This window comes from Sus scrofa, chromosome 6 (assembly GCF_000003025.6).
Source record: "Sus scrofa isolate TJ Tabasco breed Duroc chromosome 6, Sscrofa11.1, whole genome shotgun sequence".
Lineage (NCBI taxonomy): Eukaryota > Metazoa > Chordata > Mammalia > Artiodactyla > Suidae > Sus > Sus scrofa.
This window is the reverse complement of record NC_010448.4, coordinates 83,598,363-83,611,903: the sequence shown is the minus strand read 5'-3', so window position 1 is coordinate 83,611,903 and position 13,541 is coordinate 83,598,363. Positions and strand designations below refer to the sequence as shown.

The 13,541-nt window shown below is 57.5% G+C and overlaps 2 protein-coding genes across 4 annotated transcripts in view; both read right to left on the bottom strand.

Moving 5' to 3' along the window:
• CATSPER4 (cation channel sperm associated 4) overlaps nucleotides 1-4,297 on the bottom strand; it is a 20,254-nt gene extending 15,957 nt beyond the window's left edge. The window contains exons 1-4 of one of the 2 annotated variants that reach the window (XM_021093374.1): nucleotides 4,168-4,297; nucleotides 2,438-2,582; nucleotides 2,235-2,309; nucleotides 1,623-1,766 (exon numbers count right to left, since the gene is read on the bottom strand). In XM_021093374.1, coding sequence (XP_020949033.1) covers nucleotides 1,623-1,766; nucleotides 2,235-2,309; nucleotides 2,438-2,509 — 291 coding nt within the window. In that variant the 5' untranslated portion in view covers nucleotides 2,510-2,582; nucleotides 4,168-4,297. 2 annotated transcript variants of the gene reach the window in all.
• On the bottom strand, nucleotides 3,287-13,541 carry CNKSR1 (connector enhancer of kinase suppressor of Ras 1). 2 transcript variants are annotated; one of them, XM_021095612.1, is made up of 21 exons: nucleotides 13,398-13,541; nucleotides 10,258-10,415; nucleotides 9,975-10,156; nucleotides 9,296-9,380; nucleotides 8,834-8,875; nucleotides 8,650-8,754; nucleotides 8,046-8,096; nucleotides 7,864-7,932; nucleotides 7,494-7,595; nucleotides 7,330-7,400; nucleotides 7,175-7,251; nucleotides 6,916-7,022; nucleotides 6,807-6,837; nucleotides 6,292-6,464; nucleotides 5,378-5,451; nucleotides 5,161-5,232; nucleotides 4,820-4,893; nucleotides 4,613-4,674; nucleotides 4,434-4,533; nucleotides 4,168-4,349; nucleotides 3,287-3,914 (listed from the first exon to the last, which is right to left on the bottom strand). In XM_021095612.1, exons 1-21 carry the CDS (start codon nucleotides 13,447-13,449, stop codon nucleotides 3,645-3,647), a joined length of 2,139 nt encoding a protein of 712 aa, XP_020951271.1. In that variant the 5' UTR covers nucleotides 13,450-13,541; the 3' UTR covers nucleotides 3,287-3,644. The 2 variants fall into 2 exon arrangements, with proteins under 2 accessions (XP_020951271.1, XP_020951272.1); XM_021095613.1 differs by lacking the exon at nucleotides 8,650-8,754.

Here is a 13,541-nt window from a genome sequence, read left to right as displayed (position 1 = left end):
CAACACGGTCCTGCCTGCTCCATCTCCCCTCATTCTCAGCCTCTCTCTTCTACGGTCCACTCTGTGCAGCCAATGTAAGTTTTCTAAAATTCATTTCTGGTCATGTCACGTCCATACTTTAAACCTTGGCTTTCTGAAGGCATAGGATAAAGCCCATTCTTCTTCTTCTTCTTCTTCTTTTTTTTTTTTTTGGCCACACATGGGGCATCTGTAAGTTCCTGGGCTGGGGCTTGAATCTGTGCCACAGGCTGCTATAGTGAAAACACCAGATCCTTAACTTGCTATGCCACAAGGGAACTCCCAATTCTTCTTAACATAACTTGAAGACCCTGTGTTATCTGGCTGCTGACCACCTCTATGAACTCATTAGTCAATACACTGGACATCTTTAAAAATTGATTTTTGATAGCATGATTCATATACAAAGTATGCTCCTTGTAAGAAATTTATTTATTTTGTCTTTTTAGGGCTGTGCCTGTGGCATAAGGAATTTCCCAGGCTAGGGGTCGAACTGGAGCTGCAGCTGCTGGTCTGCACCACAACCATAGCAACGCCAGATCCGAGACATGTCCTCATCTACACCACAGCTCACAGCAACACCACATCCCCAACCCACTGAACAGAGTTCCCAAGTCAGAATTCCCTGGTGGCCTAGTGGTTTAGGATCTGGTGTTGGGAGTTCCCTTTGTGACTCAGCAGTTAACAAACTTGACTAGGATCCATGAGGATGTGGGTTCCATCTCTGGCCTTGCTAAGTGGGTTAAGGATCCAGCATTGCTGTGGCTGTGGTGTAGGCCAGTGGCTGTAGCTCTGATACCACCCCCCGACCCCTAGCCTGGGAACTTCCATATGCCATGGGTGAGGCCCTAAAAAGCAAAAAAAAAAAAAAAAAAAAAAAAAGGATCTGATGTCACTGCTGTGGCTCCAGTTCAATCCCTGACCCAGGAACTTCTACATGCCATGGGTGCAGTAAAAATAGAACAAAACAAGCCCCCCCCCCCACCGCCAAAAAAGAGACCCAAGTCAGAGTGGACTTCAAGTTAGACACACAGAACTCACTTCCATGTGGCTGCTTCTGACCCAAACCCTCTCCCCACCTCACTCTGCCTGGCCAACCCCTGCTCATTCTTTGCTCTCTGCTTAAATGCCCCTTTCTCCTGACCCCCAGACTGGGTCCGCCGCCTCCTTTGAGTGTCCACATAGTCTGTGACACCCATGCATTTGTCATCACATGGTTGTGTCTGAGACAGAACTGGGTATGACGTGTTCCTATTTGGAACCCTGGTTCTGAGTGCCGTGCTCAGTGCGGAGTGAGTCTTTCTTAGTGACTGTCCATTAAAATGGGACACCCTTCCTCACAAGGCACCCGTTTGCCTGTCTCTGCCTACACCATTTTTCTCCTGCCCTTCTTCTGCAAATCCAATGCATTTCTCAAAGCTGGGCCCCCTCCACCACAAAGTCTTCCTTGATCTCTAGACCCCTGGAAGGACAGTGCTGACAGGCGCTAGGAGAGCATCCAAACCAAGCATCATGAACAGATGAGGAGGCTGAGGCCCAGGGAGGGAAGTGCCTTGCTCAGGCCCGTTAGATCAGTGGGGACGGAAATCAGGCTGAAGTCCCACCTGGCCAAGGGCGGAGTTGGTGCGGAGAGCGATGGTGATGGCATTGACCACCAGCAGCGTGGCCAGCAGCAGCTGGAAGGCCGGGTGTCGGAGCAGCTGCTTGACATACATGCGAGTGATGAACTCCTGCATGTCCCAGGTATCCTGGGAGAGGGTGGGGGACTTCCTTCAGGCAGGTGTCACTGTAGGAGGCCTCTGCCTGGAAGTTTGCTCTCAGTGAATAGGGACTCTTGGGGGCCACTCCTGTGGGAAGAAGTTGCCTGAGAGGGGACCATGGAATGGGGGCATCAGCGTAGCGGTCACTACCCAAGTGGCCACTAAAGTGGGTCACTGCTGGGAGGTCTTCGCTGTGGTCATTGCAAGGGAGACTCTTTTGGGGTCTCTGCTGGGGAGTCACTGTCATTATAAAGGGGCTCCTGTGTGTGTGGTGGGGGCACAGCCAGGCTGTTACTAACATGCCACAGGGGTGGGGTCATGGCAGGGATCACTGCTGGCAGAAGGGGCAGAGTTATTCCATGGACCTGCTTCCCCATGCAGAGGGGCACTGCGGGGTCACTGCGGGTAAGGATCACGGCAGGCCCCCGCAGGCTGCAGCCCCGGCCTCGTGCATACCTTCCTGCTTGTGAAGTCTCGGCGGTTGATGAGCACTTGCTCCTCCAGCCGAACATAGGGCTTGTGAGGGGCCCTCTGCAAGGGTGAGGAGAGGGCCCATCAGTGCAGCCACTGCCCTTCCGGGCCCAGTGTGGTCCTCCAGTGCCCCGCTGCACCCCAGGATGCCCAGCTCGGGCAGTGGGGGCCAGGCAGCGGCCACCTACCAAGCAGTTCAAAGGCTTGATATTGGTGGTGTTGGTCTCATGCTGCCACCAGGTACTTTGGTTATACGCCATACGTCCTCAGTCTCCCCCCAGTCCTCAAAGAAACCTCATTCCAAGTGGTCCTGCTCTCTGCACCTCCGCCACCCTGTGGTGATATCATAGAGGCCTCTGTGACCTCCAGCTGTCTGCATTCCACCAAGGAACTCCCATACCCAGGGAAGCTCCTCCCACTGACCCCCCTCCACACCCCACGGAGGAGGCCACGGACACCAAGGGGCTGGGTGGGGTCAGAGGTCAGAGGCTGATGAGAGCGGGTCAGGTCTCCATGCAGCCTGGATGGAAACACAGGAGCATGTCCTTGCTCTGGAGGTAGAGCTGGAGGTGAGACTTGGCTAAGGAGAGATGGGGAGAAAATGTTTCGTTCTGGGGCCCTCCTGGCAGGAGACATCAGCCTGCACCCCTGCCCGCCAGCTACCCCATCCCTTCACCCCAGGCTCCAGGGCTGCCTGTCATGCTATTGCATGTGAGGGATGTTTCCCCATCTGTAGAGCAAAAGGCTGGCTTTTCCCCTCCTGGGGATAGGGCAGGAGAGCACCATCCGCTCTCCAAAGGGTGGGGGAGAGATGGGCACAAATAGAAGCTGCCACCATCCATGGGTCAGCAATCTGTCTTGGCAGGTGTGGAGCTTCAGGTACAGAGCCCAGGCCAGTGGGCTGCAAAGTGGGCTAGTTACCAATAGCATCCACCCCCATGTGACAGCTTTTTACCTCAGAGCCCCTCTGGGAAGCCAGTTCCAGATTCTAATGCTGATGTCAAAGGCGCATGTAGGTTTATGTTAGAGAAACTGACTTGATGTAGTTGAAAGTGTTTATTTAGTTGTAAAGTGAATACCCGTATGGACTGGCTTGGGGAAGGGAGAAGTGCCAGGGAAGGAGGGGGCAGGTCTGTTCCCCCACAGGTCAGAGTATGGGGTGAGCATTCTTTCAGCCCAGCCTCCTGCTCCTTCGTTGGCACAAAGCTCACGTCAGGCCACGCCAGGGGAGAGGGGAGCAGAAATGGCAGGAGCTCAGGTGGAGGCAGAACCATGGATTAGCACTATTTCCAGATGAGAACAGAATCCAGGGATATTCTGTCCTAGACGTGTCAGGGTCTGGGGGTTGAGGTGGTCCTCAGGGCCAGAGATCAGGAACTAGAGTACTGGCCAGGGTTAGAGGTCAGGAGGTCGGAGGTCACTCTCTGGGGTCAGGGGACAGCGATGGGTGTGCTCCTTAAGGTCAGAGGGCAGGGGCTGGGAAGACTGTTCTCTGGGGTCAGAGTTCAGGACTTGGGAGCTGCCCTCAGCCCGCTCCACCCCCCAAGCCCCCAGGCCCTCTGAGTAGAGCTCCTGGTTCCGCTCCTTCCACTGGCGGAACTTCTCTCCTGTCAGCTTGGGGTCATCTAGCACTTCCTCCAGGGCCTGCAGCTCCTGCAGCTTTGCCTGGCAAGAGAGTAGGGACTAAGGGGTCCTGACCACCCAGGGAGGGCACGGAGCCCCAGCCCAGAGCGAGCTCTGGAGTCCAGCGCCTAGAACCCGGCACCTGACCCGGGCCAGCCCCGATCCTCAAATCAAGAGCCTGGCTTGGGGAACCTAGAACGTGACCCAGTCCACAGCATAGCCCAGAGGTGAGGGCCAGGAACCTAGCCTAAAGCCGGTGGCCCAGCCCCTGCCAGCGCCCAGCGGCCCCGCTGACCTTGAGCGTGCTCTGCAGCGCCCGCACGCGGTGCACCCGCTCATTGAGCTGCGGGTCTCGGTTCCGCCGCATGAAAGAGCTCCTCCATTGCTCGTGGGTGAGGGGCTGCGGCTGGCCCAGGAGGGACACGCCACCCTGCCTCAGCCCCCGGACCATTCCTTCCAGTGCCCCTTCGCTGCTGTCTGTGGGGAGGGGAGCAGGATGAGGGAGTGCCCGTCCCGCCCCGAGCCCTGCATCTCGGCTCCCAGCCCACCCGGGCGCAGCACCTGTTGGAGGGCTGAAGGAGGTCCGTGGGCTGCCCTGCGTGGGGGTGGCTGCAGGTGACGTGTCTCCGTGGGACGGACTCGCAGCTTGGGCCAGGCTGGGCTGCAGGCAGGGCAGAAGGAGAGGAGGCTGTCAGTCTGAGCTTCACACCCTGCTATTGGCCCATTAGCCCACTACTCACCGAGGCCGAGCGGGACCCAGCCTCATCATCAGGGTCTTCGGCTTCCGTCTCGCTGTAGCAATCTGGGGTGGACAGGGGCGGTTGGAGAACCCACGGAGCCTCGCAGGGTTTGGGCAGGCCAGGGAGTGGGCTCTGGGAATTGAGTTCCCAGTCCCCACTGGAGGGAAGGCAGAGGCTCAGGAGAGACCCACCCCTGGGGACACCCACCTTCCTCTCGGGGCAGGGAGGCACGGCCTGGAGACTGGTACTTGGAAATGCAGGTAATGAGATGGCGCACCCACCTGTGCAGGGGCAAAGGGGTCTCAGGGAATTTCCGTTTCCTGTAGGCCAGGGGCGTTCACCTATATCATCTTTCATTTACTCCTCAGAGCAACTCGGAGAGACAGCAATTCTTATCAGTCCATCTTATAGAAGATGAGACTGAGGTTTAGAGAGGTGAGTGTCTTGGACCAGCGGCTATCAGAGAGCCGGGATCTGCATCCAGGCTCCTGAGCCCAGCCGCCAAGCACCCACATGCGAGTTGTGGGAGTGAAGGGGGTGGCACTCACTTGCTCAGATCTGTCAGGGTGTCAGCAGCGAAGATGAAGGGCTTGTACACGTCATGGGTGAGCTGGAACACACTGCCAGGGAGCAGAGGGGCCTCGCTCACTTGGGGGTGCCCACCCAGAACCCAGAGAGGCTGGACCCGGCATCTCCCACCACCCCCAGCCTGCCTACCTCTCCCCTCTCTCCCCACTCCGAGCCTGTCGCACCCCAAGACTTAACTATTTTTTCTTCTGATCTTGTCCACTTTCCAGACTGTAGTTAGAGACGTTGATGAGGCCCTCGGCCTTCTCATCCTGGGGGGATTACAGTGTGAGGGTCAGCTTGGGAGGCCCGTTCAGGCTCCTGAGGGCAGTGGAGGGAAGAGGGCATCTCCTGGGCTCTCTAACTGCAGATCCCTCAGTGCCCAGAGCGGGAACCTGGGGCGAGGGCAGGAGGGGTGACCAAGGGGTGCCTCTGAGCCCGGAAGGGGAAGCCAAAGATGCAGAGAAACTGCCGGGGAAGAGGAGCCCACTCAGGTATCTGCTCCATCAACAGACACAGACGAGCAGCCTTGCAAACGCTCTTCTCTCTGCCTGGTCTTCTGTCTCCTTTCCATTTGACTAACCCTCAGGCCTTGATTTCTCAGGAAACCGCTGCCATTCCTCAGGTGGCCTAGCTGCTTTTGCTGGGCTCCCACCCATCCCCTGGGCTCTTCCTCCATCATGGCACGTGTCCCTGGACTGTTCCTGATGGTGTATTCAGCCCTCTCCCCCACCAGCCTGAGTAACAGGAACTCCAATTCTTCCCTGTGTCCTAGTGCCCAGCCCAGAGCTGGGTACACAATAGACACCTGGATGGTAGCTGAGGGAAAACAATTGCTCGAATGGCCCATCACTAAGATGAACAGACTAACAGAATGGGAAGGAGCAGCAAGCAGAATCAGAGTGATTCTCCGCGGCCTGTGATACCCTTTCCAGACTGCTTTTACACACGCACCACCTCAGTTCTCTCTCTGAAGAGTGTCCCGTTTTACAGATGGGAATAATGGGGCCAAGAGGGTCTGGGGCCCACAGATGGGAGTGGATGGTGGAGGAGGGACAAGAGCCAGGGCCCCAAGGTGACTCGCTTACCTGCGTGTGTGAATGGGATCTCACCTGGGGCTGGCGGTACCAGTAGAGCGTGTGTCCTTTGAGCACGAACCAGCAGCGGCGCCAGCGCGGGCCCATGAAGCCCCCGGGCACCTTGCGTAGCAGGAGCCAGCCGTCACAGTCGGGCCGGCCCAGCTGCCGGCAGGACACCCGCCGGCGGCTCAGCAGCGTTGCCACGCCTGCAGCAGCACAGTGGCTGGTTGGTGAGGGGCTGGCAAGGCGTCCCGGGCCCCCATACCGGTTCCCTCACTCCCCACAGGCACCCCCAGCTGATATTTCTGAACCCAGGCTCTGTGCTTGGAATGTTACAGGTGTCGTCAGCTCCCAGGTAGGGCTGACTCTTTCCATTTTAGTGACAAGGAGGCTGAAGATCAGAGGATGAGCTGTTTGCCCAGACACAGAGCTGTTCTGGGAGAGGCTGTGTGTGAAGTATGTCTTGGGGGTGGTCTTGTCCAGCACTGTAAGAGTGCCTCATGTCAGGGGACCCCCCGCCACCCGCCCCGGTCAGGTGCGTCTCATACCTTTTGATTTCTTGCGACCAAGGACAGGACTCTGAAAGGAACACAGGAGGTTAGAGAAGGGTCTGGGTCCACAGCCACACACCCCTCCTCGCTGAGCCCCTGAGCTTACCTTGGCAGGGTCTTCTGGGGGCTCCGGTGTGTCTGCTACCCCTGCTGGGAGTGTGGCTAGGGTTGCCGGGGGGCTGGGCAGGGACTCGGGGTCAAGGGAGGTAGAGTCTGTCAGGGAGGGAGGAGAGAGAGGGAGGGTCCATGGGCTCAGACCCAGGCCCAACAGTAGGGGTGGGTGGTGGTCAGAATCTAGGGTCGGAGCCAGGAACCCCACATGCCTTGCCTGGGGCATCTGCCAACTGGTGAGGCTTTGAAATTACCTGTCCAGGCAGCAGGGCTGGGCCCAGGACTTGGGTCTGAAGTCAGGTTGAAGGCAAAGACGTCTTTGGATGGTGTCCTAGAGAGATCAGGGAGAGACGAGGTGAGCCATGGCTCACCTGCCAGGATGCACTCCACCCAGGGCGGAGCCCATTACCTGGGAGACGGCAGGAGTGGAGCCAGTGATGGGCTCACTGGGTGTGCGGAGCCCAGGGCCTGAGGAGGGGTCTGAGGAACAAGCAGAAACACGGTGATGGAGCTGGCAACAGACTGGGGGCCTGAAAGCAGCGGGGGCGGGGGGCAGGGCTGGGTGGCATGTACCTGTGGGGGGCTCTCTGGCACCGGGACCTTCTTCAACACTATGCTGACCCCGTCTGGCTTCTGCAGCAGCTCCCTCACCACGTTTTTGTGGGGCCAGCCCACCTGAGGGACAGGGCAGGGGCAGGGCAGGGATGCTGGGCTGGCTTGAGCCGGGCAGGAGGTGACCCGACAGCACTCTCTCCGCCTCCTGCTCAGCCTCACCTCGTCCTCCAGGAAGCCTTCACGAGCCCCTCTGACATGTGAGAGCTGGTCCCCCCTCGCAGAAGGCAGCTCTCAAACCCTGGTTTTCCCAAGGGAACCTCCCCACCCACAGACCTGAGTTCTACGCAGGACCCTCCTTTCTCCCAGCACGCCCCCTCCCCTCACTCACCACCACCTGCTCATTGATCTGGACAATCTCGTCTCCAGGCAGGATCTGCAGCCGGGAGTTGGCGGGAACCTGATGGGGAGTGTGGGGCTCAGAAGTTGCACCCTCACGGGGCCAGAAGCTGGCTTGGCCAGCAGGTAAGGGGGCATGGGGGTGGGCTGCTGAGAAGGGGGCAGGGCTCTCACCTGGGTGCCCACGAAGTGCAGGCAGTTGCTGGTGGTGTGGATTTCCAGGCCCTGTGAGGCAGAGGCTGCAGTCACTGAGGGTGTGGGGGCCGCAGGGCAGGACCCCGCTGGGCACCAGGACTCATAGGTGGGTGGAATGGGGGACAGAGCTGGCACAGCCCAACATGCTGTGTGACTTGGGGCTTGCCGCTGCTCCTCTCTGGGCTCTGCCTCCTCCTCCCACAAGAGCTGAGGGGAGCTGATTTCTGAGGGATGAAATTCTTAGCAACTCTCTTGAAGGGCTAAGCTGGGACAGGAGTGTGAGAGTATGGGGTTTTCCCAACTGGTCAAAGATTAAAGCAGAAAAGTTCAGGTCCTCTCCCCTCTCCGTGTCCCAGGGCTGGCTGGGATGTGTCGCCTGAGGCCACCCCAACTGCAGCCCTTCAGGACTGGAGAAGGGGCTGAATAAGGATAAGAGCCCAGCGAAGTCCTCTGGGCCGTGGACATCTCTACAGAAAGAGCCTTCCAGCTGCAATAGCAGAGGATGCTGTGGATCCTAGAACCTGGGTTCAGGGCCCAGGCAAGGCTGCCGGGGTCAGAGGTGAGTTGAGAGGTCAAGGCTCACGGAAGGATCATCCAGCTCTACGCGCTCTAGCACGGCCCTCTGCTCCAGCAGCTCCTCCGGGCTGCAGCTCAGGATGTTGTGGCAGATCCCAGCCACGTGGCTGCACTGGCGGAGGGAGAGCAGGATGTCTAGCCCGAGCCCCCTCCCATCCCACCCCGATGCCCCACTCAGCCCCCGGACTCACAATCCTCAGGACTTTGCTCTCCTTCTCAGCCGCTGGACAGTCCTGGAAGCAGAGTGAGAGAGCAGAGGCCTACCCTGAGTAGGGTGTACTGCCTTCTCCCAAGGGTAGGGAGGTTCCCTGAAGGCCCTCCCTGCGCCCCATACTCTGGCCCCCTTCCCAGAACTACATGGCCTCAGAGGTTTGGCCTCAAGCTCTCATCCCTGGAGGCCAGGCACCTAGAAGTCACCACACACGCCCTCCCCTGCTCCTCCCCCTCCTGAGTTAAACTTCCTGAGCTACCCCAGCCCGTTAGGAGCCCCCACACCCCCATCACCCCCTACCCAGTGGCTGGGCCTCTTCTCCTTCCACCCTCGCCTCTTCCTGCTCTCACACCTGATCCTCTGCTGATTCACAAGTTATAAAAAGCTGTAGCCTGATTTGGTCTCTATGGCCTGGGCCAAGCCTGGCCCCTGGTTCTCCTACCTCCTGCAAGGCCTGGCCCAGCTCCCCGCACAACTCCCCAATCTCCTGGCAGGATGAGAAGTCATTTAAGTGGGAGAAGAGGTACCTGGCAGGGGGAAGGATGGAGCAGTGGTTAGGGGACTGAGCCCAACAGTCAAGTCAGTGGACCACCCTGAGCTGACTATGCATCTGGGACTTGGGGAAAAATCCCCATTCTGATGGGTTTTGATTTGGGATAAATGAGATGACTCTACATCTCAAGACAGGACTTGATTGTCAAGTGCCTACTAAATGCCAGGCCCTGTTGTAGGCACTGGAGAGGCAGATATTAAACATGTAATCACATCAATAATGATTTAACTTCTATTGCTGTGAAGTGTAGGGAGCTCTCAGAGTGTATAACAGGGAGGGCTTTCCTGAGGAGGTGACATCAGAGCTGGGACCTATGGGACAAGCATTAGCCAGTCAAGTGGGTGGAGAGCTCTGGATGCAATGTCGTTGATGCGATTGTCATGGTTACAAGCTGGAAGTGGCGTGGGAACTCAGACATCCCAGTGCCCCTACACAGACCAATTAGCTTCTTTGCCCGCTTCCACCATAGCTGAGCAAGCTCTATTTTTCTCTCCCAGGTCCTGGAAGAGGCCAAGGATGAGAAGGGGCCCCTTACCCTTCACACAGACCTGGGGGGAGCCCGAGGTACCTGTTGAGCCAGAAGAGGAGGGAACGGGCCTCATGCACCAGCTCGACGGCTGCGTTGAGGACATCGGCAGGGGGCTCGGCACAGCCCCCCAGGTGACCTTGGACTAAGCCCTGGAATGCCCGGATCCTCTCCAGCAGCCTTTCTGTCAGGCTCTGCAGGTTCTCCGACTGTAGCCCGGAGCTCTGTACCAGAGGGGCAGGTTAATTCCTGGCAGCGGCCAGCCTCCCATCAGCACTTCCAAAGGAGGTGGAAGCTGCAGCCAGTGTGGCCACCAGGCACTCACCAGGGCCCGGAGCTGTTCCACCCCTTCTAGGATGAGCTCCTGATGGCCCAGAGGCCACACAGTTAGAGCCTCCAGGCTGCGGGGGCAGAGCTGGAGCAGGTACTTGCCAGGCAACTCCCAGTCCTCAAAGGGATAGTCCTGCAGGGAATCATCGAGGCCTGGAGGGAGAATGGGGGTCAGTGTGGCAGGGAGCCAGGGGTGTCAGGGCCTTGCCCGGCAGTACAAAAGCCCTTTTCCTATTGACAACCCTGAGACCCAGGCTGTGCTCTGTCCTGCCCATTTCACAGATAAGGCTACTGAGTTGAGAGGGAGGATCCCATAGGGCAGCAGCTCTCAGAGGTGGCCCCCAGACCAGCCGCAGCGGCCGCCTCACAGGAGAATTTGTTAGCAAGACATATCCACAGCCCCACCCCACACCTGCTGAACCAGAACTCAGGGGCAGGGCCCAGCACTTTGCGTTTTAACAAATCCCCAGGTGTTCTGAAGCTTGCTCAAGTCATGCTTGATGGGGCTTTGGAGTCAGAGCGACCCGAGTGATAGCACTTGAGCAAATAACTTAATTATTCCGTGCCTCAGTTTCCTCACTGTCACGTGGGGCTAATAAAAACACCTACCTTCTAAGCATGTGTATTAAATAACATGACGCAAGTCAAGCTCTGGACCCACTCTCTTGGTTCATGGTAGACAGAAAATAGCAGCCCCTGGAGTTCCCGTCGTGGCGCAGTGGTTAACGAATCCGACTAGGAATCATGAAGTCGCGGGTTCGATTCCTGGCCTTGCTCAGTGGGTTAAGGATCCGGCACTGCCATGAGCTGTGGTGTAGATTGCAGACGCGGCTCAAGATCCTGTGTTGCTGTGGCTCTGGTGTAGGCTGGTGGCTACAGCTCCAATTAGACCCCTAGCCTGGGAACTTCCATATGCTGTGGGAGCAGCCCAAGAAACGGCAAAAAGACACTCACACACACACAAAAGAAGAAGAAAAAAAAAAGAAAATAGCAGCCCCCATATGATTATTGACGGACTTTTTACCATGATTTGCAAGGTCTTGTATAATTGGCCACCACCTGCCTGTCCGGTCTCATTTCTTGGCCCAGCCCTTCAAACTCAACACTTGAGATCCAGAGCACTGACTCACTGCAGCTCCTGGAAGGCTCTCTTGCCTCAGGGTCCTCGCATATGCTGTTCCTTCTGCCTAGACTGCTCTTCTAGCTCCTTTACATCTTTTTTCATCTAACTCCTTCCAGCCTCCCACAACTCCCCAGGCTGGGTTGGGGCAACTTCCTGTTCTCACTGCCTCTGTGCCTCCACCAACCCCTGCACCAGAGCACCGGCCTCTTCTGCTTGATGACAAGCTCTTCGAGGACTGGGCCTTCAGCAACTGTTCATCTCTAATTCCAGCCCAGGCCTGGCACAAGGTAGACACTCAAAAATATGAAAACTATCTAGGAGTTCCCGTCGTGGCACAGCGGAAACAAATCAGACTAGGAACCATGAGGTTGCGGGTTCGATCCCTGGCCTCGCTCACTGGGTTAAGGATCCGGCATTGACATGAGCTGTGGTGTAGGTCACAGATGCAGCTCGGATCCCGTGAACGTCACAGAGGTGGCTCGGATCTGGTGTGGCTGTGGCGCAGGCCAGCAGCAACAGCTCTGATTAGACCCCTAGCCTGGGAACCTCCATATGCTGTAGGTGTGGCCCTAAAAAAAAACAAAAAACAAACAAAAACTATCTAGTGAATTTAGGAGGTAGAGATGCTGTTATTCTCATTTTACAGATGGGAAAACAAATCAAAGTTAACAGCTAGCTTTCTTGCTCTTTGAAGGAACCCCTGCCATTCAAAGCCAGGGTCCGTCACTGGAGTATGTGCACATGATCAAGAGCTGACCCTCATTCCCTGTGTGACATTAAGAGCATGTGACTAGGGGAGTTCCCGTCGTGGCGCAGTGGTTAACGAATCCGACTAGGAACCATGAGGTTGTGGGTTCAGTCCCTACCCTTGCTCAGTGGGTTAACGATCCGGCGTTGCTGTGAGCTGTGGTGTAGGTTGCAGACGCGGCTCGGATCCCGCGTTGCTGTGGCTCTGGTGTAGGCCGGTGCTATAGCTCCGATTGGACCCCTAGCCTGGGAACCTCCATATGCCGCAGGAGCGGCCCAAGAAATAGCAAAAAAAAAAAAAAGAGCATGTGACTAGGGGTTCATGAACCTGTTGCTCCATGGCAGTGGGCCCTGGAGCACCTCCCTTCCCAGGTATTGTGAATATACTGGGCTGCCTCCCTCCCAACAGATCCTGACACTGAGCTAAATGCGCCAGGTCCTGGTCGTGATGGTCTCATTTGGTCCACTTGATGAGATCAGAGCTGCCTTTCCCATTTTAGGGAAGGGAAAATAGACCTGTATTGCAAAACCGTGAGTGGAGGGGCTGGGCCTGGAACTCGGTCTGAGTGTCTGACTCCAGCCCTGAATCCCTGCTTTTTCCGGGGCTGGTCACCCCGAGCCTGCTCCCAGTGTACTCAGCTGCTCCCTGTCAGAGGGATGTCCTGACTCACCTGCCCACCCCCAGCTGCATGTCAGAAGGTCTTCACTTAGAGTCTGGGCCCTTCCTCACCCATCTGGGCTCATCTCCCCTGGAGGCGCGGAGTGGGGGGGCTATGTCAACCCCTTCAGTCAAGCTAGGGCTTCTGCTCTCAAGTGGGAGCAGGTGGGGAGAAGGGAAAAGACACCCAGGCGGCCCTCTTCCAAAGCCAGAGCAAATCACTTCCTGGCTCAGTGCATAGGTTTCCGCTTCTGAAAAATGGGTTTAATAACAGCCTACTGCGCCCTGGGGCAGAGGGGAGATGAAGGAGATACAGTGGGGGTGGGCCCGCTGGGGCAACACCCTCCGTTTTCATTACACAACCACTGCCTCCCCACAGCCACCCTGGCAGCCTCTTGAGCTGCTTGGGCGATGAGAGACCCCTTCTGGGTACTCGGCCCCCCGACTTCCCAGGGTCATCTTAGTTTTTCTTCCGCCAGGTTCACGGCAGACGCTCCGTAAATACTTGTTGACTGACTAACCAGCTGGAAAACCGGGCAGGTCGTTTTCCTTTGCCTCTCCCGGTCCCAGTGCTCCTGAAGCCCAACACTGCCCCAGCCCCACCCACCTCTCAGCCAGGCCGCCACCTTCCCGGGGGTCCAGGTCGCGACTGGCTCCATGGCCAAGTTCGGCCGCTCAGATCCGCACCCGTTCGGTCTCGCCCGCGCAGGAATTTCCGCTCCCAGAGCCGTGACCTGGGGAGGGGCCGAGC